Source organism: Platalea leucorodia (assembly GCF_965183815.1).
Source record: "Platalea leucorodia genome assembly, chromosome: Z".
NCBI lineage: Eukaryota > Metazoa > Chordata > Aves > Pelecaniformes > Threskiornithidae > Platalea > Platalea leucorodia.
In genome coordinates this window covers 12,241,749-12,268,546 of record NC_138858.1, presented here as the reverse complement: position 1 = coordinate 12,268,546, position 26,798 = coordinate 12,241,749, and the positions used below count along the sequence as shown (strand labels likewise).

The 26,798-nt window shown below is 59.4% G+C and overlaps 1 protein-coding gene across 5 annotated transcripts in view; it reads right to left on the bottom strand.

The window, feature by feature from the left end:
- Positions 1-26,798, bottom strand: part of TLN1 (talin 1) — a 35,293-nt gene that overhangs the window by 6,636 nt on the left and 1,859 nt on the right. Inside the window, exons 1-50 of one of the 5 annotated variants that reach the window (XM_082335489.1) lie at positions 22,956-23,052; positions 22,603-22,766; positions 20,259-20,356; positions 19,900-20,029; positions 19,515-19,667; positions 19,067-19,209; positions 18,528-18,655; positions 17,980-18,040; positions 17,570-17,674; positions 17,077-17,232; positions 16,691-16,792; positions 16,389-16,465; positions 16,027-16,207; positions 15,234-15,347; positions 14,787-14,895; positions 14,111-14,319; positions 13,895-13,993; positions 11,736-11,903; positions 11,202-11,496; positions 10,934-11,100; positions 10,685-10,813; positions 10,231-10,344; positions 9,900-10,013; positions 9,613-9,747; positions 9,341-9,469; positions 9,118-9,220; positions 8,834-9,042; positions 8,620-8,739; positions 8,257-8,454; positions 7,783-7,922; positions 7,590-7,683; positions 7,330-7,419; positions 7,032-7,154; positions 6,702-6,845; positions 6,207-6,368; positions 5,978-6,118; positions 5,543-5,724; positions 5,059-5,191; positions 4,834-4,935; positions 4,540-4,710; positions 4,225-4,374; positions 3,995-4,096; positions 3,752-3,871; positions 3,305-3,451; positions 2,200-2,366; positions 1,772-1,955; positions 1,379-1,504; positions 959-1,075; positions 694-879; positions 478-585 (exon numbers count right to left, since the gene is read on the bottom strand). In XM_082335489.1, coding sequence (XP_082191615.1) covers positions 478-585; positions 694-879; positions 959-1,075; positions 1,379-1,504; positions 1,772-1,955; positions 2,200-2,366; positions 3,305-3,451; positions 3,752-3,871; positions 3,995-4,096; positions 4,225-4,374; positions 4,540-4,710; positions 4,834-4,935; positions 5,059-5,191; positions 5,543-5,724; positions 5,978-6,118; positions 6,207-6,368; positions 6,702-6,845; positions 7,032-7,154; positions 7,330-7,419; positions 7,590-7,683; positions 7,783-7,922; positions 8,257-8,454; positions 8,620-8,739; positions 8,834-9,042; positions 9,118-9,220; positions 9,341-9,469; positions 9,613-9,747; positions 9,900-10,013; positions 10,231-10,344; positions 10,685-10,813; positions 10,934-11,100; positions 11,202-11,496; positions 11,736-11,903; positions 13,895-13,993; positions 14,111-14,319; positions 14,787-14,895; positions 15,234-15,347; positions 16,027-16,207; positions 16,389-16,465; positions 16,691-16,792; positions 17,077-17,232; positions 17,570-17,674; positions 17,980-18,040; positions 18,528-18,655; positions 19,067-19,209; positions 19,515-19,667; positions 19,900-20,029; positions 20,259-20,356; positions 22,603-22,732 — 6,765 coding nt within the window. In that variant the 5' untranslated portion in view covers positions 22,733-22,766; positions 22,956-23,052. Of the gene's footprint in view, positions 1-477; positions 586-693; positions 880-958; positions 1,076-1,378; positions 1,505-1,771; positions 1,956-2,199; positions 2,367-3,304; positions 3,452-3,751; positions 3,872-3,994; positions 4,097-4,224; positions 4,375-4,539; positions 4,711-4,833; positions 4,936-5,058; positions 5,192-5,542; positions 5,725-5,977; positions 6,119-6,206; positions 6,369-6,701; positions 6,846-7,031; positions 7,155-7,329; positions 7,420-7,589; positions 7,684-7,782; positions 7,923-8,256; positions 8,455-8,619; positions 8,740-8,833; positions 9,043-9,117; positions 9,221-9,340; positions 9,470-9,612; positions 9,748-9,899; positions 10,014-10,230; positions 10,345-10,684; positions 10,814-10,933; positions 11,101-11,201; positions 11,497-11,735; positions 11,904-13,894; positions 13,994-14,110; positions 14,320-14,786; positions 14,896-15,233; positions 15,348-16,026; positions 16,208-16,388; positions 16,466-16,690; positions 16,793-17,076; positions 17,233-17,569; positions 17,675-17,979; positions 18,041-18,527; positions 18,656-19,066; positions 19,210-19,514; positions 19,668-19,899; positions 20,030-20,258; positions 20,357-22,602; positions 22,770-22,851; positions 23,053-26,798 lie in introns of those variants that run through there. The other 4 variants (XM_082335488.1, XM_082335485.1, XM_082335486.1 and 1 more) reach the window with 4 other exon arrangements.

Below are 26,798 nucleotides of genomic sequence, written 5' to 3'. Positions count from 1 at the left end.
AGCTGAAGTCCTTGGAAGGACTCAGATAGAGGAAGACCGGATCAAAAGAGTGCAGCTGGTACCTGCAGTCAACACCTCTGCTATCGCGGGCACTGCCCATCTCCCACACTGCTGTGACCTTAACAAGCTCTGTTTTCACACTGCCTGAAGTCTCTTACTCCCACCGCTTTTACTGGAAGCCGCTTCAGGATTTTGTTCCCATGTTGTCGAATTTCCCTCCTCCATATGTTTATGGCCAGTTAATCTCCATCTGTTGTTAGCCAAATACTTTTTTTCAGAGCCTGTTCATCTCTCTGACATCTGCTTCCACAGCAGGGGCTCGGCCATGTGCTGTGCCGGCACAGGCAGTGAAGGGAGACATGCAAAGACCTCAGCGGGAGGAGATGCAGAGCCCAGATGACTTTGGGAATTTGGGGAGCACCCTGGCATCCATGGGCAGCCTCTGCCCACCCTAGGAACCGGGGCAGGGATACTCACCACCAGCACGTGCTCCAGCAGCTCCAGGTAGCCATCAGCACACTCCTTGCCGAAGCGCAGCGCCCGCTGCCGCACGTCCCCGCTCACCTCTGGGTGGTAGGCGGCTTCCTGAAACACGGAGAGAGGGAAGCCCCGATTCACATCCAGCACCACCCCTGCCGGCACCCATGGCCACCCAGAAACCCGTGCTAGACCCACGTCCCCTGCCCGCCCCACCTTGCAGGCGCGCAGCATATCCGCGATGGCACGGCGGCTCAGGTTGGCCGTGGCGATGACATCCTCCTGTCGACATGAGTTGCCAGCAGCCACCGCTTTGGCCGTGGCCATCGTGATGCCTTTTGTCATACGGATGAAGTCCTCTGGGGTGGAGACCTTGGCAGGAGGCACGGGGGAGGAGAAGACCTGCAAGGCGAGAAGCGGCGGTGAAGCACAGGGCAGCCAGTGAGTGGGATGGCAGCCGCAGCACCGCGGCTGTACTCACTGCCAGCTCTTGGCGTATGTGCTCTATCGTGGCCTCCAGTGCCCGCGTCCCCTTCGTGGCCTCATCCTCGACGGCCTTCACTGTCTTCAGCAAGGAAGTGACGTTCGTCACCATCACCTATGGAAGGGAGAAGAGAGCCAGGTGAAGCCCCACACAAGCTCTGGGCTGCTGCTGGCACCTGTCTCTCCCTCGTGGTTTGGTCCAAAATGACCCTGTTCCCATACACTACTTGCAGCACCTCATCTTGTTCTCCCACCAATGCATGTTGTGCCCCACCTTTTATGTGCCCCTTCCTCCCCCACCTTGCCCTGACTGCCCCCCAGTTGTCCTCCTGCCCCCAGACAGGCAGAGGAGCCCCCCTGCTCTTTCTCCAGCCCCCCCTGGCCCCATCCTCTCCTTCCCATCATGCCCAGCACAGACCTTGGCAGAGTTCTTCAGCTGGTAGACAGCAGGGTCATCCCCAGCTTTGCCAGCAGCTGCCTTGGTGGCACCGATCAGATCCCCAAGTGCCTTGGCCACATCCTTCACAGCATTGATCAGGACTACCTGGGGAGAGCAAGACCAGGACAACAGCTTGGCTACAGTCACACTCAGGCTGGGGCTGGTGTGGCCCAGCGATGGGAAACTTGGGCAGCCCAAGACACACAGTATACATGTATACAGTATACAGCACAGCCAGGACAAACCAAAGCCCAGCCAGCCCTCTCCATGACACACAGAGTCCAGCCCAGAGCACCAGACAACACCTTCAACCCTCAGCCCCTTCAAGCAAGCTACAAGCAGCCTCTGTTCACTCCACACCTCCCAACCCACCTGAGTCTCTGGGTCCTCAGATCCCAGGCTGGCGGCACCCAGTTTCACCACCTCAGCCAGGCGGGTGATGGTGGACACTGAGGACTGGGCAGCCTGTGCTAATTTCTCCTGGCTGGCCGTGGCGTTCTGCACCAGCACCTTGGTGTCCTCCACCAGCGCCTTGGCTGTCTTCAAGATGCCCTCCCTGGGGAGAAGAATGGAGTCAGAGAGGACACAGCCCTCTACAGGCACACATGGTCCTTGGGGTGTAGAGAGACTATGGACCCTGCCTTCTGTATGCACAAGCTGAAGGGGAAACAGAGTCAGCGTGACCTGAACTTGCAGCTCTCCTCGGAGCTGGTCCACTGCTCAGAAAGATGGGAGACCACGGGACACAGTCTGACCCCCAGTCTCTGTCTGAGCAGAGGCTGGAGGAGGTGCCTGGGTACCTGTGGTCAGCGAAGGTCTCCGAGTTCTCCCGGTTGAGCGTTCCTGCCGTGGCAAACATGATGGTGGTGTCGAGGTCAGCAATGATGCCAGAGACAGCGCTGGCTGCTGTGATGCAGGCTTGCGTCCCGCGGTTCCCAGCCTGCAGGGCTGCCAGCACGTGAGACACCTGCGGGGTACGAGTAGGGTGACTGGGAAGCAGAGCAGGTTCAGGCAGCGCTCACCGCACACATCCTCTGACACCTCCCAGGATGGAGCCACTTCACACCAAGGAGGGGAACAGGGAATCGCATGGTCTGGACAACCCTTCTTACTTATTTTTACCCTGTACCTATCATGTTTGAGGGTCCAGGAGATATTGGACTGCTAATTTCCAAATGAATAAGGTTTGCATGATGGACATCAGAAGATTGCAGCTCATTCCTGCTTTAGCTGCTAAATGCAATTTCTGTACTTGGGCAAGCACTCATAGAAGAGCAAGTTTCCCGATGGAAAGCAATCTTGGAAAGGAAGGACCTGCAGGAGGTCCTGAGCATGTGGGCATGCGCCAGGCACTATGAACAAGTGCTTTGCTTTTCTACTCTTGCTTACAAGCCTTGCTGCTCTGTCACTGCCTTATCGACTAGCGTCTTTTAGCAATGTGTTCATCTGTTATTCAGAAGTATATTCTTTAGATTGACCGATGGACAGGACACTTTCCACCACACCAGCAAAAGATGAAGGGGAGATCAATCACCCAGCATGAGCTCCAGGCTTGGCTGGAGATGCAGCAAATGCTACACCCACCACTGCAAGAGCTGATTTGGAGACCGCTGCGCTGCCACCAGTGTGTAGATCAGTTTCCCCTGGCAGGCCATCATCGGCACGTTGGCAGGCAGCACCGGGACATCACACCCACCCACCACAGCACCAGCTGCCGTTATGGTGCCTGGAGAGGGGGATCCATCCTCCACCCCACCAGCTGGGCAGGGTGAGCGTGGCTGAGAGAGCCAGCAGAGCCCAGCAGGACCAGGGGAGAACCTAGCGTGGCAGCTCCAAGGGCACATGGCTCAATCCAGCATCCCTCCCACCTCGCCACACCATCATCCCTCTTTCGGGGCCGCTCACCTTCTCAGAAACCTTGCGCGCACTTTCTATCAGCTCCTTCTTGGTGTAGGCATCGCTGGGGCTGCACTGCAGGGCTCCAGCCTTGGTGACCAGGGCAGCGCAGCCATGACCCAGCTCCTGCACCCGGCGCTTGATGTGGGAGCCAATCTGGAGAGGAACGCGTGCATGGGAGAGCCAGCAGGGAATTAAGCTCTGCATCTGTGATACCCGCTGGGAAACGCCAGCCACCCCCACCCAGCTCCATTCTCCCAATCCTCCCACTCAGGAGGGGGAAAAAGGAAACACGGCTTTACTCCACGTTTCCACACCGTGTTGCAGGGGAGGTGTGAATGCTGCCTGTCCCCAGCTCCAACGGGAGGTTCGAGTGTCCCTGTCCTCTGCTCTCACACCCCAGCAGACCCTGCTCTGCCCCACGGCACGCTCCAGCACTCCCCCCCAAGCTCGCACCTCCTCATTCTCGGCGGTGAGCGCAGCCGGCTTCGCCTCTTGTGCCAGCTGCCCGTAGTCGTTGGTGAGCTGGTTGGCCAGTATGCCCAGCTCGTCCGGGTTGGTGGTGGATTTGGTGACCTGCAGATGGAAGAAGAACAGGAGTTGGAGGGGCCCTACGCTGGGACAGGCAAGCAAGGAGGGCGGTCGCCTGCCTGGGTGGCAGGCAGCACTTTCTGCAGTGACAGGCTTGCTTGCACCCACCATCTCCTGCACAGTCACTGCGATGGCCTTGGCTGTCTTCACCATCGTGGTCTGGTAGTCCACAAAAGTCCCCTCTGGCTCGCCCATCGGCCCCTCATCCAGCTGCAAGAGACCATCAGGAGACTCTGGCTCCAGCTCCAGCCCAAAGACCTTGTTTGTCAGGGTCTGACACTGAGTCTTCCACTCTCCCACCCCCAGCCCTGGCCCGGTCCTCTCCATGCTCCCCTCACCTGGTTGATGGCCTGGGTGATGGAGTCCACCATGCCCCCCACAACACCTGCAGCGCTGGCTGCCTCATTCAGGGTGGTGGTCAGGTCCTCCACCGCTTCCTTCATCATCTGCACGGCCTCCTCCAGAGCCTCCTGGGTGTGGGCAGCTTGCTGCAAGGACGAGCCAGAGTGAGGGAAGGCAGGCAGTGGCTCCCCTCCTGACAGGAATGCTGCACACACTTACCCGGGGTTTCGGTGTCTGGCACACGCATGTGCACCATGCAGCACCCACACGCGAAGGGGAGCACGCCGCTGACATGTGCCCCTCCTGCTCACCTTGGGGTTCCCACCCGCCTCCTTGGCCGTGTACAGCATCTGCAGGGCGGACTCGGCCAGCGTTTTGGTCTGGTCCAGGAGGTTCATCTGCTGCTGGTGGTTGGGCGTTTTGGAGGCAGCGCCGATAGCTGCCATAATGAGTGGCTCAAAGTACTGAGCCATCTGGGAGACCTAGGAAAGAGCAGCATCAGCACCAGCAGCTTCCAGCCCCGGCTGCCTTGTGCCTCTCCTCCCGCCGTGAGCTCCTCCACGCCCACCGAGCGCCTGGGCAGCAGCTCCCCATCCCCGTGGTACCTTGTGCCCCAGCTGCGAGGCCTCGGCCCGTGCCGCGCTGGCCACGGGCTCAATCAGGTTGCTGATCTCCTGGACAGCCGTAATCATCTGGTTGTGCAAAGCCTGTTGCAAAGAGAGGGCATTGCATGAGGCTACAGGAGGGCTGGGGTCACTGCGTGCCGCTGGGAGCCAGGGGGAAGGACACCTGCCCCCCGTTGAGCTTGCAGCAGCGCATCCCTGACCCACCTCCTGGGAGATATCTTCTCGGGGGGCCAGCTGCTGGCTGATGGCAGCGAGGGAGGCCTGGTCCACCTCCCGCATGCATCCGTTCAGGACTTCAATGGCCTCGTCACATTCCCGCTGTCCTGGAGCTTTGTCCCTGTGGGACAGATCGATCAGCCTAGCACCGGTAGGTGCTACGCAACCCCTTCGCTCCCAGCCTCGGCTGGTGCCGGTGAGGGGCAGGACCCCTCTCCCAGGCTTTGGGGCAACCCAGTGTCATGGAGTCCGGGCACGCCGGCACACATCCCCACCAACCCATGCCAGGGCTGCAGGAGCAGCTCCCACGCAGGACAAGAGGGTTGGCATCTTCCGTCCCATGCCTTGCCTCCTGCCACCAGCAGCGGCCAAGGAGATGATGAGCCAAAACATCCCCAGGGATGCTCGCTCAGAGCGGGGGTACCTGCCAGCAGGGACAGGGCTACAGTCAAGTGGGCAGGACTCTCCTCACCTCATGTTGGTGATCAGCTTCTTGATGGAGTCTGAGACTGTGCGAGAGTGGCCAGCCAGCACCGACCACTGCGGCGGGTCCTTGGGGTTGACAGCCAGAGAGCGGGCAGTCTGGATGAGGCCAGCAGAGCTCTCCAGCATGGTCTTGGCCGAAGAGACGATGGGCTCCATGGCTCTGCGCCCCTACACAGGGAGACGATGGGCCGGTGAGGCAAGGGACTGTGCATGGGAAGCTTCTGCCTCTCCTGCAACCCTCACTCTGGAGCAGCCCTCGAAGCCCAAGGCTTGCTGCCGCCTCCCCATCACACCCTGTCAAGGCACTAGCCCTGCACTGGGACTCCCATCCCAAGCTCAGGGGGAGGCACAGCTCCTCTCCACCCTACAGCAGCCCTTGTGACAGCCAGGCCACATCCTCCCTCCCCCTGCGGCATCCCACCTCCGGGCTGATCTGGGCAGGAACGGTGGCAAACTCCGGGTTGGAGGCAAAGGCCGTCAGGTTATCCACAGCCTCTATGAGAGGGGCAGTGGCGGCGCGGCACCGCTCCCGGTTCTCCTCATTGAACTCGCCATCCAGGGCCTGGTGTGGAGAGACCAGAGCAGTTATCCAACCCCCGCCATGCCCCAAATCCTATCCCCACCATGGTGCCCTGACAGGGAGACTGCACCTTGATGGTCTTCACCAGGTTGGCTGTGCTGTTGGCCACCTCCTTGGCTGACTGGACAAACTGGCGCTTGGCCACAGGGTTGGCGGTGCGGGAGGAGGCCAGGCGGCATGTGTTGCAGAGGGCCGAGGTGTGCTTCGCTACGATGGTGGCTGCTGACAGCACCTGTGGGGAAGAGCAGGGTAAGGCAGGAACCACCATGACTCCCCATCCCCACAGCAATCCCTTCTTGCCAGCCCCATGTGGGGCACCAGTGACCACAGGGGTCCCTCTTGGGATCCAAGAAGGATTGCCAAGGTCCTGCATGCCCATACAGCCCCCCATCTGGACTCTCACCATTGCACCAGAGCTGCCAGATGGTTCCCAGTACAGCTGATGAAGCCCAATGAGACACTAGCCATAATCTTGGCCAACTCTTGGGATGCAGCTCTTCCAACTAGCCTCACAATCCCTTTCGTGCAAGAAAATGCCCGTAACGGTGCCCCACCTCATGCTCACCTGGGACTGGGTACAGGCAGGGTCCACCAGGTTCTGGCAGGCCATCTGGATGGCTTGGTTAGCTCTGGCAAACTGAGTTGGGTCTACCAAGCCCTGTTGTCCAGCCTGGCTGTTGGGATCTGAGACCCCCACAAGGTAGGCAGCCTAGGAGCACGAGACAGGCAGTAAGAAAGAGCTTGCACATGGTGGGGAGGCTCAGAGCAGGCATGGGCTGTGGAGGAGGCTGGCAGCACTGTCCCATGGGGCCAGGCTTGGAGGGGCAGGGGAGAGGTGCGTACGGCAACTATGCACCAGGGATAACGCTCAGGGCTGGGACCGAGCGTGTCTCACCTGGGCAGCTGCCTCCGTCAGCCCGCAGAGAGCTTTGGAGGCGGCACTGATGGAGTCGCCAAACTCGGGCAGTTTGCTGTTCTTCGCGTTCTGGGAGATGCCAGCCATGGACTCGCCCAGCACCTGCAGGACACACCATGCACCGGTTATGGAGACCGTATCTTGCTGCCACAGCGCTCCCAGGCTCAGAGCTCACTGTGCTTCCTCGACAGGGGAGGAGGCACTTTTCCCTTTGCCCCCACATCCTTCCGAAACCTCCCATCCTTCCCCAAATATCCATCCCCAGCTCAGGGCTCACCTTGGAGTTCTCCATGACGCTGTCGAGGCAGTTGAAGTAGGACATATCGTTGACAGTCTGGGTGGGGTTCTCCAACAGCTCCTTCACCGTCTGCAGGAACACAGGTGTCACATCCAGGGGAAGAGTCTGTGCCCTCCACTTGCATCTCCTCTTTGCTTCCTCCTGCCCCCTCGCAGCGGGGTGCAGATCTCCCCTCCCCACCATCTCAGCACCCAGCCATCTCAGCCACTCCACTGCCTCGTCAAGATGTGGCTTCTCACCTCCAGCTCCCGCAGGGCGTTGTCGCACTCCTTCTGGCCTGGTGCCTGCTGGGTGCACATGGTGATCAGCTGGTTGATGCTGTCCGTCACGGCCCTGCCGGGAACAGGGGAGAATAACCCATGGATCAACGCCAGCTCCGCCACCCAGACCCACTGCTACAGCAAACACCTCACAGGGAGCAGTTCCTCCTACCGTGCTGCTGCTGCCAGCTGATTCTTGAGGTTGGGGGCTGCAGGGTCGGCGGATAGCGCCTTTGCAGCCAGCAGCAGCTTGCTGGAGGACATGGAGATGCTCTTCAAGTTGGACACCACCTGTGCTTGGTCTTCCTTATTCTGCAAGGAGCCAAGAAGAGTTACCTGCAGCAGGTTTCCAAGCTCCACACCCACCCTGGGTCTTCTCCGGTGGTTTTCAAGCTGAGCTGGTTCCCTTCATCTAAATCATCCACCGACAGCAAGGACATGGCAGCAATGCTTGCTGAACAAACCCAAGCCACTTTCTCCCTGCTGCTGTGGTTTTGTGCAGCCCCAGACCCCATTTCACCAGCTGCGTTGGCCACAGCCACCCTAACCACTGCTGCCCAGCCACTCTGCCTGCAGTCAGCCGCCTTCCCAGGCTCCCCAAACCTCTCACTGTACCCAGGATCCCTCAACAGGCGTTTGCTCTCACCGGGGACTGGCTGGCCATCTCCACTCCTGCCTGCAGGAACTCATTGAAGTCCTGCCCAAATTTGCCGGAGGACTTGGCCAGGTCTTGAGGGGTGCCACGAGACGCCTGCACCAGCTCGTTGGCGGACTGGTTGAGCCCGGCGGCTGCCTGGTTCAGCTGGCTCTGTGCCTCCTGGAAGCTCTTGGTGCTGGGAGGGAACTGGAAGCAGGGAGAGGGGTTAGGAGAAGCAGCGAGGAGGATGGAGATGGAGGATGGAGGTCTGGCACATGCTTGGGGATATGCTGCAGAGGAATCCAGTGGAGACAGACTGGCTCACATCCCTACAAGGCTTCCCCCTTCCCCTCCCGCCCCTGCTCAGCTCACCGAATCCGTCAGCAGCCTCTTGCTGGCCTCTCCCACCATGCGGATGGCAGCATCCACATCCCGCTGCCCCGGCAGGCAGTTGACACAGCGGCTCAGGGCCTGCGACACCGCCTTGGCCACCTGCAGAGAAGCAAAGAGTGGTCACGGTCCCCCGGCCAGCCCTATGCCCTTCCCATGGGCTGGCGGGGGTCCCCGGGGTCCCCGTTCCCCCTACCTGGGCCAGGCGCTGCTGGCTCTCTGGGTCCCCGGGCTTGGCCACTGCTTTCCGCGCCTCCTCGATGAGGTTGTTGGCTTTATCCATGACGTCGCTGGCGCACTCCAGCATGGCGCTCTGCGCCTGCGGGTCGGGGGTGCTGGCTGCCACGCCGCGGGCGGCCTGGCTGAGCGAGCGCAGGGCCTGGGCCACCTCTCGCGCAGCGATCCCTGGGGGGATGGAAAGGTCAGCAGCTGTCAGCATGGCCCCCTCCCCTCTCCCAGCCCCAGCGGGGAAGCTGGTACCTGTGTAGTTCTCATTGCCCTGGGCCACCTCTCCCAGGAGGTGAGCGATAGCAGAGCTGACGGCTTTCGTGCTGTTCCCCAGGTCCTGGGCACATCTCTCCATCTGTGGGGGGATAAGTAGGGACATGCTGATGGGCTGCACCTCCAGCTTCCATCCCCTGGGGCTCCCCCACCCCAGTGCCCATCCCACATCACCCCGCGCCACCCTTCCCCATGCCCTCACCGTCTCTCCCGGCAGAGGCTTGAGCTTGCCGTCGCGGGCAGCTGCCTTGGCTTCCTGCAAGTCCCTCTCCAGGCTCTGCACCAGACTCAGTGCAGAGTCTATCTCCAGGGGTCCGCATGCCTCCTGAGCCTGCGATGGGGGAAAAGGGAAGGTGAACAGGGCGACCACTGAGCCCACCCTGCTGGGGCAGAGACCATGACCTGCCACCAGGCCGTCCCCCCCCAGCTCTGTGTAGCCGGGGTCCCGCCGTGGGATGGGACCCAGCCTCTCACCTTCTGGGCAGCCGTGCGGAGCTCAGCCAGAGCTGCAGCCAAGTTCTTGGCACACTGGCTGAGCTGCATCGCGGAGGCTTGGTCCGTGATGGTGGGGACAGTGGCCTTGGCTGCAGCTACCATCTTCCCACCAGGCTGCCAAAACAAAAAGCAGTGAGATGGGGACAAACACGCAGCATCTCTCTGCTGCCCACGTGCAGCAGGTTTCTTAGGAGGGCCAGGCAGGGTACAAAAGCTGTAATGCCTGTGCCGGAGCTGGTGCGGGAGGCTCCGGGCAGCGCAGGTACCTGCAGGAAGTTCTGGCTGGCGGCAATGAGAGCCAGCTGGGCGCTGGGGCTGTCCGGCTGGGACTGGCTTCCTCGTACGCCCTGCACCAGCATCGGGATCTGCTCTGCCACCACCTGCCAGAGAGGGAGGGTCACTGGAGAGGCTCGGCTGGGAGGAGACAGATCTAATCCGGGACTAGTGACTGAAAGATCAGCTCCTCAGCGAGCTGCGTGAGGACCCCAAGGTCCTGCCTGCTCCCTGCGGCTGAGCACAGAGCCCCAGCACGGCTGATGGGAGAAGGGACAGGGACAGGCGGCACAGGAGACACCAGGATCAGGCCTGGGCTCTTACCTTGCAGCTCTGCACCAGCTGCTGCTGTGCGGCAGGGTTCTTGTTGGAGGACGCGGCGTGCTGTGCGGCAGCGATGGTCTGGGTGGCAGAGGCGGCGGCTTGCTTGGCTGCATGCTGGAAGGGGCAGGCATGGGTTAGCACCGGTGGCAGGGCAGCCTGTCCGTTCCCCCCCCGCCCCCCGGGCCCAGCTCCCCCTAAACTTCTCCTCCCATGCTTCTGCCTGCAACACTGAAGCACCCTCAGCACCCTCAGTGCCCGGCATCCCAAAGTGACACAGTGTGCACAAGGGAAGGGAAGGGAGCACCGGTGAGGTCTCTATAGGATGCAGCACGGACGCTGTACACGAAAAGGACTTTATCCCTCTGGGAAGTGCAGGGATGCAGTGGCTCCTGGCCAGGTCTCGCTCGCAGACCATGCCTGCTTGCCCTCCGCGGCCCCTTGCCCGATGTCTCACCTCCAGTTTATGCACGAGCTTCTTCTTGATGGCATTCTGGGCTGCGGCGTTGGTTGCCATGCGGAGCCCCTCTGCTGCCTCGCGCAGCCGCTGCTGCTGCTCCTCACTGTCTGGGTGGGCTGCGGCTCCCTGGAGAAAGCAGGAAACCCATCACTCCTTGCAGGCACCACCAGGTCCCTCGTCTGCACCGATGGCATCGGATGGGGCTGGGGGCTAAAGCCAGTGTCCATCCTCCCCCACACCACTGACCTTCGCAGCCTCCACCATCTTGGCGGTGGCATCAGCCAGGATCTTGGCCGCGCTCAGCAGCTTGCGTGAGTTCTCCAGGTCCGTCTCTCCCTCCGCGTCGGCTTTGATGGCATTGACGAGGTCGGAGGTGGCCTGGGCCAGAATACGAGCCTGCCGCACCATTTCCCCTGGGACAGAGAGGAAGGGTGGCCTGTTAGCAAGTCCCACGGGCTCTCCAGTACCTCCCCATCCACCATGCTCTACCCCAGGTGCCATCAGCTGCTCTCACCAGCATCGCCCATAGAGCTGAATATGTTCTCGGTGACGTTGAGGATGGTGTCGGTGGCCTGGTCGTAGCGCCCGATGGGCTGCCCGCCCAAGGCATGCTGCTTGATGTGCTGCAGCAGGTCATTCAGGGCCTGGGTGACGGCTGTGGCTGCCATCCCCACCTGCTTCAGGAGCTGGTCATCGTCAGTGGCCGCCTTGGAGGCCTCCACGCAGCCCTCCGCCGACTTGGCCACCAACTTGCCAGCCTCGATCAGCTGCTCCTGGCAAACTGGGGAGCTGATGGTGGGAGCCACTACCTGCAGGGGAGGAGAAAGCCTGGGCAGTGAGCGTGGTGAGCTCCTTGTAGGAGCTGTGCAGGGGACAGCTGTCCCCAACTTGTGCTCCTCCAAAGAGGATATTCAGCACTTGGGCACAGCGGCAGGGACCCCAGCCCGAGGCAGCCCATGCTTCTGGTGCCAGACCCCTAACATCCCACCTGAGGACATGTGGTCTTGGCACACCTACGACCCCACCAAGCCTTAACCTTGCTGCTTACCTTGGTGCAGGCCACGAGCTGGGAGGTGGAGAGGGCGCACTGGGTGGCAGCGGCTATCACCTGCGTCTGCAGTGCTGCGTCCTCCGTTTTCTGAGCCACGTTTTTGGCTTTGAGCACCAGCGTGGCAGCGGTGCTGGCCACCGCCTTCGCCAGCTGCATAAGCATGTCCTGGGGGGGGGACAGAGAGTGTCAGTGTGGGAGCCACGGTGGCAGGAGCACCTCTCGTGAAATATTCAGCAGGGAAACGTGAGCTCTCGGGGGCCTTTCATCCACTTTGTCTCAGCACCGGCAGCACTGAACATATGGAATGGCTGGCAACACCTTCACCCCATCTCTACTGTGTGCTACAGCCGGCGGAGAGGCTGTAACCTGGCCTTGAGCCACAGCCTGCACCACAGCACCACCACGAACACTGCCCAGAGCAGCTCGGGCAATGCTCAGCATCACCCCAAAACTCACGACCTGCTCACTGCCCACTCCCTAGGCAACAACCTGCGCCGAGGCCCTGATTGTACCACAGCAACAACCTGCTGCAAGGCACTGCCAGCACTGCCAAATGGCAAAAAAAAAGGACAAACCCCTCCGGCCAAATGGCAGGCACAAGCCGGCCACGACACAGCCACACCAGGGGCATCTGCCTGCCCACGGGCTCACCCCACCAGCAAGAGGCGAGCAGGAGATGCTGCCCACACTGGTCACCTGTACTGCAAGCATGACAGCTATTTTCTAGCTTGTTAGCGACAGGCTACATCTCTGCTGTCATTCCTGGGGCTAAAGGAGAGGTACAATGCAGCAACCAGCCTCCTCTCCCCCAGGGGCAGCAGGAAAGGCACCAGGCCGCCCTGCCAGCATGCAACAGGCACACAGCAAACTGCTTTCCCGCAGGGCATCAGACGTGAGAGCACGCTGCGGACATCAAGATTAGCTCCCGTGGCACCCTGCCAGTGAAAACTGGCAGCACCAGCGCTAGACAGCAATCGCTCGGGGCGAAGATCTTGGTATGCAGGGCAGCACTCTGCCTGCTGCGCCTGCAATCCTCCTGCCGTGTGTGTGCTCATGGTGAGCGGCCCCGCACCCTGCACCCAGCACCAGCTAAGTCTCTGGCCACCAAGCCAGAAGTGTCATGGCCTCCCCTCGCCTCCTGCAAGCCAAGACTACTCCCACTGCAATCCACCACCTTTCCAGACAGGAGGAGAGACCAGAGAGCGCATGCACCCAGCTCCAGAGTGCCCAGGCTGCTACATCTGAGCCCACGGAGGGAAGTAGATACACTCGGGTCTGGCAGCTGCAGGGCAGAGCATCCTGCTGCATGTCTGCAAATTTTCTTCCAGGTCCTAAATCCACCCCTTGGGGCTGCCCTGTCCTGGCACTGCCGCCTGGCCGAGCACAGCTTCCTGCCCTGGTGCTAGTTTTTCTGCTCCCCTCGGTTATCTTTCCAGGCTTTTCTGCTCGTGTTGAGGCTGTGTGACCATGAACAGAAATCTCTTCTTTCTGGAGTCTGTTTTGGTTTATACTACAGCTGGATCCTCCTCCCCAGCACGGTGTGCTACCTCCCTTGGGCTGGAAGAAGCAGTCGTGGGAAAGCAAGCTGGCTGGAAGTCAGCCCAGCCAAAATAAACCACCCGACAAGGCTCCAGCCACCCTGGGTCTCCAATGGGGGCAGGCAGGCAGCTCCCACAGGCAGGGAGCGGCAGGCAGGAGCCAAGGCGGCTGCAAAGGAGGACTTCCAGGGCAGCGCTCGCCCAAGCGGTGACCCGAGTGCATGGACTTCTGAGAACCAACCACCAGAAAAGCAGATGTTTGACAAGAGCCCCTCTCCAAAGAGTTCAGCTGACAGTCCCCAGAGGAGCACTCCTCACGGTGGAGAGGGCAGGGACCACCAAGCCATGCCTACAGCCCCCTTTTACCGTCTTTGGGTCAGAGGCAGGCAGGATCCAAGCACGTCGGCTTTCTGGGATCTACACGGGAATCCACAAGATAAGAGGCGTTATATCACAGCTGGTCTAGGGACAGAGATGGGCAATGGACTGTCCCCTCCCTCAGCAAAGTCACCGCCGGGCACTGGCCAAGCTTTGGCCTGGAGCAATCCTGCAAGGTCCTGTGCAAAGGCTGATGGTTTTAGGGAGCAGGCATCCCTGGGTGCCACCAGGTGCACTCACCTGGAACCGAGGGTCAGTGTCGCTCTCCCCGATCTGCTGCAGCAGCTCCCCGCTGGTCTGGCCCACGAGTCCGGCAGCCTGCAGGAGATTCTGGCGAGGCTGCAAGAAATGAGGGAAAATCAACACCAGGTTCGTGAGCAAGCCCTAAAACCTCACCCGATGGTTCCCCTTGGCTTCTACCCTCCTCTTGGCCCCACGACCCCTCCTGCTCCCCACCTCAGCGCTGGCAGGCTGTGCCGTTTTCAGCAGGTCCGAGACGGCGCTCGCCAGGTTCTTGGCTGCCTGCAGAAGCTGCCGCCCATTCCCTCCCTCATCCTCCATCAGCGCGGCCAGCAGCTTCACGCCCTTGGACATCTCCGTCAGGTTCGAAGAGATGGTGGTGACAGCACAGCCCACAGCGGTGTAGTCCGTGTCCGCTGGATCCCCTGCACAGGGAGGAGAGAAGTCAGGATGGGACGTGCTTCAAGTGATGCTCCAAGAGCAACCCTGCGCCTGTCACCGATGTGGTTCTCCTTCCTGGGAGCGGGGGGAGAGACCCTCTGGCTCCTAAGCCTGAAAGATGGTTGCATCAGCTGAGTATGGGCAGGAAAGCCTGGGGAAAGAGAGCTGCACCGTGCCATGGCTGTACCCGGAGCTATGGCAGGGACCGGTCAGCCAAGGACTAGAAGGACTGGGCTGGGCACAGGCAGGGATCTAAAGGCAGGGTGAGCTGTGGGGGCATGGCCAGCTCTACAGGCATGTTAGCAGCAGTCGGGGCTGATTTAGCTGTAGCTGGGTCAGGCTGTCTCCTCCAGTCTCTGATGGAGAGCAGGAGCCACGACTTTCAGCTAGACAAGAGAGACCAAGCCTTCTCCAGAGATGAGGCATCCCTCTTCTCCAACCCTCCACACACCTGCAGTGAGGTTGACCACCGAGGCTGTGCCAGCAGTGATAGCATCCACTTGGGAGTGGATCTCATGCTTCGACTCATCCATCTTGTTTTTGCGCCAAGCTTTGGATGCCTGAAATGGGGAGAACAGGGTCAGGAGACGGTGGTGGAGGTGGTGGGTAGCTGCACCCATGCTCACACAGAGAGATTCAGGAAAGAGGAGACAAGGAAGAAGAAAGGGAGAACTGCGACCACCCAAAACTCCCCAGCCCATCCTGACCAAGCAGCGTGACCAAGCATCCCCTCCACTCCTGCCCCCAGAGTGGGATACAACCCCACCTCTTTGCAGGCAGCAGATCTTCCCAGGAGCTGCTGAAACCTCTCCTGGGAATGTGGCCAGCCTCACCCAGCCCAGCCAACAACCTCAGCAAGGTCATCCTCCCCAGCACCCCACCTTCACCCAGCACTCACAGCATCCTGCCCGAGGGGCGGCAAGGTCTCGAAGTCATCCAGCGTGGCCTGGGCTGCGTGCACAGCCTGCATGCTGGAGTTGATGGTGCCGGTCAAGGCTTGCTGGGCTGAAGTCTGCAACACAGGGACAGATTGAGGTGCGCCGGGGCTCGAAATCTAGGCTTAAAGATTTGGCTCACGCACCGCCCTCCAACATGGTGTAACTGTTGATGACAGTGCTCTAGGCAGGCACCTCCACAAAGCAGGGTGCACCTACCAAAAGGGGGTCTCGCTTCTGCACCTCGCACTGGGAATGCCCCGTCCCACCATGGGTATAGATGAGTCTCACAGTTAACCAGCTCTTGGGGAGTGGGGAGCAGATGCAGTGGGACCTGACAAGGCTTTTACAGCAAGCCCCACAGCAGGCTGAGCGGGGCCAAAGAAAACAGCCTCCTTGTGGCCTTTTCCAAGCACTTCTCCAGCTGCAGAGAACACGGAGGCCGCCAAAGCCAGGCACAGAGCTCTGCTGCAAACCACGCACTGGTGGGGCTGGCCAGGCACAGCAGTTTGGGGCAGCTCAACCTGAAGGAGAGGCTGCAGCTGCCGGCCAGGGGAAAATGTCAGGGTGTAGCTCAAGTTTGCAGGGAGGATGCCAGCTCAGCCAGGCCAGCAAGCACATGAGGCCAGCGGCACAGAGCCCCTGCTCTTCATAGCAAGCCAACGCCTGGCCACAGACCCAAATGGATGGGTCTACACAAGCGTGAGGGGCACCTTTCAGAGTTTGTGTTCTATGGTGGGCACAGGAAGAGCTTACCAGGGGAGGCATGTGCCCTCGGTGCATCTGGCCACTGGTGATTTGCAGTTGAGGCTGTGGCATCGTGCCCACCTGGAAATTTTCTGGCCCTCCAGCCCCTGTCCGCATGATGGCTGGCAGGGCCACCGAGCCCAGCTCTGCCTTGCCTACACGGTTAAACTGCTGCTGCAAGACAGTCGACCTGAATCGGGGAGAAATACCAGGTCAAGGGATGCCCATGGCACCGGCACCAGGCTCTGCGGGAGTGCTGCCACCGAAGGACTGGCAGCCCTTCCTCCAGACACACTGTGCTGCAAGCTTGGCTGGAACCCGCTTTCCATTCAACTTCTGCTTGGCAGCTAACTTGCTCCTGTAGGACTTACTTCTTTGGAGACACGGAGTCTTCCAGCATGGTGGACTCCTCATCCCCCTCCAGTCCAAAGTGGTCTTTGCTCTTTTTCTGCAGAGGGAAAGAGAAAACGTGTGAGCCAGCACATACCTCCCAGCCTTCCCATCCTCCTGCAGCCCAGGCACCGTACCGGGGCCACAAGGTCCCCCTGCCCCGTCTCCAGCTCCCCCAGCAGCACCGTGTGCCAACGGCTGTCTGGAAGCAGCTGGAAGAGGCACCCTGCACCCCTCTCCAGAGAGGAGCCAGTTATCACTGCCTTTCTCAGCATGGCCTCACCTTTTTGAGGATGATGTCGATGTAGCCGGCAATCAGCTGGGCAATCTGCTCCCCCTCCGTTGTCTGCACTGAGTAGTAACCATCCTGGTAATCTCCAAAATCCTGCAATGGCAGGGCACAGGGTAGCACCGGAGCTGGGCACTGGCGGCCATCCTGAGCCCCTCTGGTATGTGCTAAGCGCCCAAGCGCCAGCCTTTGAAACAGCAGCCAGGAGAGGCACCAGAGGAGGGCAAGGCTGTCCCTCCGTGGGGTAAGGCTGTCCCACCGTGGGGCAAGGCTGTCCCACCGCGGGGCAAGACCCATGAGAGGGGTGGGTGTGAGAGAAGCCCCCTATGGGGTCACCGCTGGGAAGGGGGGCGGGGTGGAGGACCAGGACTGGTCCCTACCAGGGTGAAGCTCTTGGGCGAGGCTGCCCAACGCTTGATGTTGGTCAGGCTCCACTCCTGGATCACTTCCTTGGTCTTCTCGTCCACGCGCATCACGCACTCCTTGGTGATCCCCAGCAGCCGTGGCACCAGCTTGTTCTTCCCCTTCATCTTCTCCTGCAGGCCACAAGAGAAGGCTTGTGGGCTGTCCCCGGGATGGATCCATCCAGCCAGAGACCTTTGAGGCCTGCTGTGGCTACCGAACACCCTCAAAGCCACACTTTCTGGTGGTCACAACCACGACATGGGGCTTGAAAATGAGAAAAAGCGTGAACCAAGAAGTGGGAAAACAGTGCACAGGGAAAGGCAAGAAGAGGCAGACAGTGGAGACACAGGGAGTACTGGAGCAATGTGTGTTGAAGGGTAGCAGCTGGAGACACGAGGGATGGATGGATGCTGGATAAGAGGAATTTTGGCCGGTGAGAGGTGGGACTGGGGGAAGCCACTGCTCTACCTTCACCAAGAAGAAGGAGACTCCGTAGGTCTTGAGGGAACGGGCAAGTTTCACATAGCGAACTTTGGCCTCGATCTCACTCATGTTCCCACAGTTCTTGTGGGCCTGTGACAGCAAAGAGGGAACATCACGCTAGCTTCACAGTCCCCTGGCTGTGTCACCATCGCCCTGTCACAGCCTTTCCAAGCTCTCCCCGCCCCACCGGCATCCCCTGCCCCTGCTGCAGCATCCCTCTGACCTCCGGGACCTCAGGACCTGCCTCAGGAGCTGCCTTGCCTGCCCACCTCAGCTTCCTGCTCCTGTTTCTCACCCGCCAAGCTGCTACGTGTTGCCTCCAGAGACAGGAGCAGCCTCAAGCTTTGGCAAGGAGAAACAAGCAGCCCAGGTCTCAAAAGCCCCCCTGCACGTACCATGAAGATCTTGCGCTCCCCTTTCTGCTTGATGTACTCCTTGGGCAGGAAATCCTTGAGTCTGCCAAGAGACAGCCAAGCCAGCTGTTAGCAGCAGAGCTAAGCCAGCATTTGTCTTCGACTACAAAGAGGCCCAACCCAGAGCCTCGGACAAATCCCTGCCAGGGCATGGGCTGGAAGTTTTTGGGAGCAGGAAGGATGTGGGAGAGGTTACTACAGTAATGAAAGCTGCCCCAGGAACTGCCCTGCTGAGACTGGGGTGGAGGTGCCAAGGATGCAGCTCTTCATGCAGCATCAGGGGAGACGGTATGGTGGGCTGGGATCCCCCGCCATCAGAGCTGGCTACATGTCCTGGGGGGTGCCAGAGGGAGCAGGAGGTAGGGCTAGCACCCCTTGCAGCCGGCGTGGACCTCCACGCTTGGGCACCGTGCTGCAGGGAGGAGAGGGGTCGCACCAGAGGCAACCGCATCCCCGGAGCCCCGTGTGCTGGTGTAGTGCTGGGGGCTGCCAAGCTGCTCGAGCCACCTGGGGCTCCCCACGACACTCACTCCAGAAAGCCTGGCTTGTGCTTCTGTTCGTTGTGTGACCCGAACTGGATCTGGCACTGGTAGCCGGCAAATTCACAGGCTTTGTCAAAGGAGACAGGGTGGGAACCGTTAAGGATGTCATCGCGAGCCTGCGTGGAAAGAGAAGACACTGCCGTGGGCTGGGCAGCCATGCAGCCCTTCCACTGCTCCCCTCCATGCTGGGCAGGACCTGTTTTCCAGACAGAAAAGAAGTGGCCGTGGAAAAAAGGAGGATCTAGGGGCAGGCTGTCCCCTGCAGGGACCATCACCATGCCTGGGAGAGGAACAGCAGCTGGACTTCAGGATGGTTCCCACCAGGCAGAGGAGACATGGGATCCCCTGGGGAGCTCCGGAGTATGCAGAGGGCAGGGCTGGGATTGCCAGTGTTGGCTCTTACCCAGGAGATAACTGGGCATCCTGAAGTGCCCCCCCGTGGTGGTTGCTGGCCAAACCTCTCAGCCACCAGCCCTGGCAGGGGACTGGCATGGGGCAGCGGAGCCAGGCACTCTGGAGAGCTGTACCTGCACGTAGAGCAGGTTGAGCTGCACCGGATCTCGCGAGTCCACGTTCTGGTCGGAGTAGAAGAACTTGCGCCGCAGCAGCAGCGTTTCATTGTCGTCGATGCCTTGCTCGCGCAGGGTCCGGCCGTGGTCCAGCCAATTCACTGTAGGCAATGCCAGGGCGTGAGCAAGGACGGGCGCCCAGGCAGGGTCACTCCCAGCCCTGGGGCTGCTCAGGCGGAGCAAGAAATGGATGTCCCTCTGGTGCATCCTGGCTCTCACCCCTCTGCCCTGGGCCTCCAAGCAGGAGACACCCCAGGGAGTGTGGGCACATGTCCCCTCATCACAGTCCTCTCCACTGTCACCTCCGCTCCCCTGCATTGGGTCTTCCCCTTGCCGGGGTCCCTGCCCCCCTCCCCGCTGCCCTCGGCACGGGCTGACCCTGTTCCCAGATCGTGCAGGCACGTACACTCGTCATCCGTGTGCAACTTCTGCTTGAGCTTCTCCATCTTCTTCTCATCTCGCAGCAAGGTCTTGTCTTTCTTGAGGGTACCAGTAACCTCCTCCTTCTTCTCTTCCATAATCTCCCGAACAAGCGAGTACTCATCGTAGTTAGTGATGCCTGCAGGAGAGCAGAGGACCAAGCTCAGCACGACATTGCTGCCAAACACAGAGCCTGGAGCGATGCAGGAGTGCAGAGCAGTGTCCCCTCCCCAGCGTCACGCACCCCTTGGACATCCCCGCTGCCAGACCATCTGCCGCAGAGCTGCTGCCACTCCCCCAGTACCCCCATCAGACGCTGCCATCTCTCCCCACCTCCCTTCCACTGCCCTGTCGCTGCTCCCTTCTCTCACCGATCCGGGCACAGATTGTCATGAGCATGTCCGTGACTGTTTTGGAGTCATCCACCATCACCGTTTTCACTGTCCCATCCAGCATACGGATCTTCAGGGGCCGCTGCTTCTTCTTGTACTCCATGGTGTCCTGTGGGCACAGCGGGGCACAGCTCCCAGCAGTGGCACCGGCGCAGGGCGCCCAGATCCCACCATCACGCCAACAGCTCCCTCTCCCCAGTGCAGTTGTGGGGGGGACATGGGGTGCTGTGGGGCCCAATGCAAGGCAGCAGGGCAGGCACCCACACCACCTCCACACCACAGGCACATCCAACCGCAGAGCCAAGGATCAGCTGGAAGCACGTGGGATGGATGCTTACCCCATTGCGAAGCATGTAGTAGTCCAGAGCCTTCCCAGCCTCCAGCCAGATCCCCTTCTTTGGGTCTTCATCCGAGAGGAACAGCCCAAAATCATTGGCTGAAAAACAGGTAAAGTCTCTGCCAGGGTAATCCTCAGCAGGACAGGGACACAAAGATGCCAGCCTGCACCCAGGGATGTGCATTGGTGCAGCCCAACGCGTGAAGCACAGCAGCACGGTGAACGCTGGAGCCTAAACCTAATGAGTGGGCAAAAAGCTGGCAAGCAAGCTTCGAGGTTCATGTTTTACCAGTTATCTACGGAAAAAATCATCTGAAGCATGCCTACGCAATGTTGAACTTGGAACTGACAGTCACAACAGAAGGAAAAGCTTGGAGTTGTGGTTGACAGCTCCCTGAAATCTTTGGTGCAACCTGTAGCAGCAGCCAAAGCAAGGTAGTAAAACGCTGGGAATCACCAGGAAGGGCACTGGGAATTGGTCTATAAACCCTAGACACATCCACACTTGGAGTACTCCGTGGTGGTGTAGTCTGCATCTCCCCAGAAGGACACAGCATAGTTTGAAAAGATAGAGAAAGAGGCAACTTAAATGACGGAGCCTTTGTATGAGGGACTAAAGGAGCTGGGACTCCTCCGTTTGGGGCAGAGGAGGCTGAAGAAGGATGGGATCAAGGCTTACAAGGTCTCAGAGGGGGTGAATAGGTGGTGTTCACCAAATCGTGCCACCTCAGGGCTGGGGTAACTGGTGAAAGTGCTGCTGCTGGAGCTTGGGCAGTGGCACCCCAGCTCAGACCCACAGGGACAGCCCCGTTTTCATGCTGCAAGAGGCCAGGACCACACCTGGCTTTGCCCTGGGAAAGGTCCTTCTCCACCTTTCCAACAACCCCACGCTGCACGCCGCCTTGTCCGGCTGCTAAGTTTATAAGGAGTCATCTCGTTGGCAGCTCTCTGTGGGGAGGGACAAATTCCTGAGCCGCCCCGCTCCTGCCTGGCTAACACTGCCGTTAGGATCCTACTAAACAGGGAACAGAAAAATCACAGAGGCTTTGCATTTTATTTTCAAATTTAAAAAAAAAAAAAAAACAACCCTATTTTCAAAGCAAATTCCAAGAGGATAACTCTTAAGCGCTGAAAACTGAGCAGCTTGCCCCAGATCCATAACTTGGGCAGGCAGAGGTGCCTCCCGAGACAGAGCAAGAGCAGAGCTGGAAACCTACACCGAAGCTCCCCCAGCCCAGAGATGACAAAAAAACAGGGCAGCTCAGAAAGGGACCCCCGAGTGCCACTGGGTAAGGAGAGCAAAGAGAAACAAAAGCTGCAAGGAACTGATAGGAAAAGAAAAGCTGTGAGCAACTGAAAAGGAACTCAGGAATAAGCAGTTCCCTTTAAGGCATTCCCCTTGCCTTTTTTTGTAAGCAGGCTGGCTCACGCCCAGCAGCAGGAAATGCAACGCTCCCTCCAACATGGCTACAGCCCCGCATCCACATAAACATTCAGTCCCTCTCCAAAACCGAAAGCTGTGGTCCGCCGGACTGCTGGCCAGCCGGGCACGGCGCGAGAAGGCATTTCCTTTCATCCTCAAGGAATTTGCTGCTCCCAGATGTCGCCGCGCTCCCCCTCCTCTTCCCACGACTCCTGACCTCCTGTTTGCTGCCTCTCCCCCGTGGCACAGCTGCTTTTGGAGGCGGCAGGGACCCAGGAGAACCCCCGAGATGTTGTCCCAGTGCTCCAGCCACCCCCACACACACCGGGGACAGGCCACGTCCGCATGGGCGTGAATCACATCATGAGCTCATGAGCCATAAGCTTAATTTTGAGCCTGGCGGCAGCAGGAAGCTATTAGAGCTGAGAAGGCTTAGCAAGGTAATGGAGTACCGACACGGGTCTGGCGGAGAGCTGCCGGTAGGGGACAGACCTGACAAAGAACTATATATCCCCCAAGAAAGAAAAAATTAACTTATATGGTTTATTAACACTCGCTACAATCCCTGCAACTGTTTAAACCCACCTAGCCCTGGCTAGTAGTGATGGATGCGAGTAGGAGAGAGGAGCAGAGACAGAAAGGGCAGCAGGCTCAAAGAGCTTGATGGGTATTTCACTTCCAAATGTGGTTTCCTACCTTCCAAACCCCAAATTTCTTCTGGGGTGTTGAGGAGGGAGCCCAAAGAGCTCAGCTCCTTGCCTCAAGTGGGCAGGAGGACTTGGACCTGTCTCCCCTCACCCCACCCCTGCTCTGGGAAAGCCCAGATGGGCACAGAAACAGGAGAGGAAAGGGAGACCAGTGAAATGCCAGGAGCTAAGCCGGGGTGGCCCTGGCACGACAGCCAGCCCCGCCGTGGACTTACGCTGTCCCATCTGGGCCTCGGGCACCCGCTCGCGGATCATCCGGCAAGCGTCGTACACCATGGTGGAGGGCTCAAACTGCATCGTCTTCACCACATTGCCGATGCTGATTTTCAGCGAGAGGGCGACCATGGTGGCGGCTGGGCTGTCCCCACTCCTGCGTCACCTGCTGGAGGAGACAGGCGGGTTAGCTCTGACTGCTGGCCCCTCCGGTGTGCAGGGTCCTTCCTCCTCCTCCCTTCTGGCAGGACCTCTGCTCCCCGAAAGCCAGGACCCAGCTTCTAGCGGCAAGCAAGGGCTGCACCCCGTCCTGGCGAGCTTGCAAGGGCGTCTCGCTTTCCAGCCCTGTGCTGACCCCGGGGTCTCTGGCCAGTGTTGTCACCCTTGTCTCCTTGTCCCAAGGTCCCAAAGCCTGCTCGCCCGTGGGAGCAACAGTAGCTGGTACTCGGCAGAGATGCTGCCAACAGGGAGGAAGCAAGCGCATGGGAGCACGCAAGATAAGCCGTGAGAGCGCGACAGACGGGGTTATAATTAAACCTGCCGTGACATAGAAGCCACAAGAGGAAAACCAAGGTTTGACCCAGAGCTGGCAGGGCCCTGCCCTGGCTATCAGGGCCCCCCATGTCACCAGCAGACAGTGCTGAGCTGGCAGCCTGAGCACAGACGGACCCGGGGGACGGAAAAGCCTGGAGCCGCTCGGGGAGGTGAGATAAGGGCAGCGGGCACCAAACCCACCCGTTAAAAATAATTACCCGGGGAAAGCACCACTCACACCCAGTGAGTGCTCAGAGGTCAGGGTCTATGGCAGCAGCTGCTGCACAAACCCAGGGCCAGAGAACCCCTGCACAGGATGATGTGCAGAAAGGCAAGGGACCAGATGCCGCAGGTTTCGCTGCAAAGGCACACAAGAGCTGCACCACACCATCTGAAACAGGCCCCAAGCCGGGTCCAGCTTGAAGGATCAGCTTCAAGCCTGAATGATTGCGTAGATCAGCTTCAGAGCAAGTACTTCTCAACAGAGCTTCGACACACCAGGTTTAATAATGCTTAATTAAAACAACGATATTCTTACAGCAGAGCAAATTGAGAAATAAATGACAAAAGTAAAAGAAGATTGTAAATAAGCCCCCCGCTGCCTGCTGCAGCTTGTAGGGCTTGTAGAGCCTGCTCCTTTGGGTTTACCCACTGTGCAGCAGCTTTCAGCTCTTTCCCAGGTTGCTGCACCCCTCAGGGTCCCTGCACCGGGTCCTTCTCCCTGCCCTTCTCAGCATCCCTGGTCCCTAGCCGGCCCCAACCCGACACTCTCCAGCAGCGACACTCCTTCTCCTCTCCCCAAGAGCCTGCTTGTGGGGAAGGAGTCCCCTGCTCTGCTTTGACCCAGGCTGCCTTGTCCTTAAACCCCAGCTGGTGGGAGGATGCAGGAGTGCTAGCTGGGATGCACCATATCCGCTTGTTCTCTTTTAGATTGATTTTCTCCTATTAGGCCTCCTATTATGGCTGTCAGGGAAAGGTTGCTGGCCACGTGCACCCTCCGCCTTCCCGGGGAAGGTTCTTGGGCAAGGCTTGCTGGCAGCCTCCCTCGCCTGCTGTGCACTGCAGCGGCACACGATGAGCCTGTGCATCCCTGCCCAGTGCTGCCAGCTCCAGTCCCCCGCAGAAGGGTACACCGGTGTGGGCTGTTCCCAAGCACAGACCCGAGTGGGCTAGGGGCAGGATCTGCGACGGATAAAAAGCTCCTACATCTGATTTTGGCCAGGAGCAAGTCAGAGGGCAGAGGTCCTGCTCCTGCAGAGCCATAAAGCCATGCTGGTGGTGCAGGGAGGGAGGCAGGCATGGAGGAGCGTGCCGCCTCCGCCAGCACATGGAGCGGCTCCAGCTCTGCATTCCTGAGCCGTTCGGCAATGTTTCTGTGGAGGCCCACGGCCCCCACTGGCTCCGCTGACGAGGAATGAAATGCATTTCGGGTCCGGAGCGAGGGAGCCCGGCAGCAGTAGGAAGGAGGCACCCGCCTGTGCCATTGCTGTCCATCCAGAAACACCAGTGAAGCTGCGGAGCTGAAGGGACGAGGAACACCCTGACATAGAAAGGGCTTTCCAAATATTTCATATGCAGGGCGGGCTGCTGTGGTCACCAGGCCATCTTCTCTATATCTAAAAATATTCTTGAGTTGAGCATAAAGCTGCTTTCCGTCCCTCCGCAGGAAAAGGAGAACATGCCACCGCCAGGACAAGGTCAGAGACCACGGAGGAAGGGGAGGGGAGGACGCCGGATGGCAGAGAGGAACCGAGAGGAGCCAGGCCATGCCCAGCCATTTCTGCAGCCTCCTCTTGCCCTCCCAAAGCCAGCCAAAATCAGGTGCTGTGTCGGAGGCACCCCTTAGCACACCCTTCACGGGGGCCACCATGCTTTCCAAGACCCTGCAGAAGGATGACTGCTCAAGCCTTCCTACTCCTGAGCTCTTACAAAACCAACAGAGTTCGGCAGGGAAGGCGCTCACAACATCAAGGAAGCCCTCAGAGAAAAGGGAGAGGCTTAATTTTAATTCCTATATTCTACGGAAACAGTTCAGGCTCCAGCAGTTGAACTCTGCTGACATCAATGTCTACAGCAGAAATGCTCTCTGCTGCATAAGAAGTGCACCTCCTCAACCGTGGAGAGATTTGTCAGCAAACGTGGCAATTAATCACACGGGGTTTGCAAATCTGCTTCCTTCTCTGAGGGCACCAACACAGGGCTTGGCCCCCATGGACCTCTCCCCTCCGGCTACCATGTGGGACAGGAAAAGCCAGACTAGACATAAGGGATGAGACAGCATGGGAGCCCAGTGCTGCAAACCAGAAAAATAAAGGAAAAGGACAGCGAAATTCAAGCTGTCCCTCTGGAAAGGAAAAAAAAAAAAAACAAAAAACAAACAAACCAAGTCTCAATGAACACATACCGAATTTCTGTGCTGGCTCACCTCCAGAGCAAGCAAACCCATTCTCAATCGGTTGTCAGTATGCAAAGGCAGATAAGGCACCGGAGCAGCCAGCCGGCAGCCAGATTAACACACGTCTGCATTTTATAGCAAGCTGTGTGCAACCCTTTGAGCCACGAGCATGCTGCTGAGCCATCCCAAAATGGGGGGGGGGGGCGGGAGGAGGTGTTTCTTGATGGGGTCCAGCCCTGCTGGGAGCCATCCCGGCTGCCTCCACCTCACCCCACACGAGGTGTGCAAAACCACCGCGGCGGCAGAGGTCTCTGGGCTCTGCTTGAGGGCAGGGGCAGCGCAGGCGGGGACAGCTGCGGGCAGCGCCGCGCCGGCCCGAGGAACCACCGCGTCATTGCCGGGACCACTGAGAGCGAGTTTTCCGTCACGTGACGTAACTGCTATATTTGTATCGGCTGAGTTTAGTGCTGCAAGAATGGTTACAGAGGAGGTTTTATATCTTAAAAGAAAAAAAAAAAATCAACAAAAATTCGATAGCAGCCTGCTGGTGCACTCGCGGCAAGTTTCCAGAACAAGCGGCAAATCTTCAGATGCGACAATTTTGCCATTTTTAACATGCTCTTTCGAAGGGAGACTCCGGATGAGGTTTGGGTTTGTTGGTTGGTTTCTTTTTTTTTTTTTTTAACAGCAATGCTGAATTTCACTTGGGAAAGGCCCCACACCGGACCACCCCTAGGCTGGGAGTTGGTTGCAGGAAGCTTTATCAGCTGCAAACCGCACCACTGCCGGGGCTTTCCGCAGGCACGGATGCGGCTGCCGTCCCGGCCAGCGCAGCTGCCGGCACAGCCAGGCAAGTACCAGGCCATCGTGATGCTTGCCAGCGGTGGCTTTGCCGGCACATGGGTGTCTGCACAACAGCACGATGAACCGGGTCAAAAATTAACGTGGCAGGAAGATGGACCAGGCTTTGGCTGGGTTTTCCAGTACGGGACCAGTATACCAGCCACGGCAGGCACCGGGGGCATGGGTGGCTCAGCCCTGCGCCGATGAGAAGGCTGAGCCGGCAGCCCCGGTTGGTGATGGTACTGCACACTGCTGAGCCCATTCAGCCCGGTTCCTCTTTCCCAGCCATGCATCCACGTCGGATGGGAAGATAGTTTCTTCCAGCCGAGGCTGAGCTTGCTCCCACGGAGTGTGAGCGGCCGGCAAGGCGATCTCCAGCCCCGCGGCACCCCTGCAACCACTTGGCTGGGGCAGGAGCATCCTCTC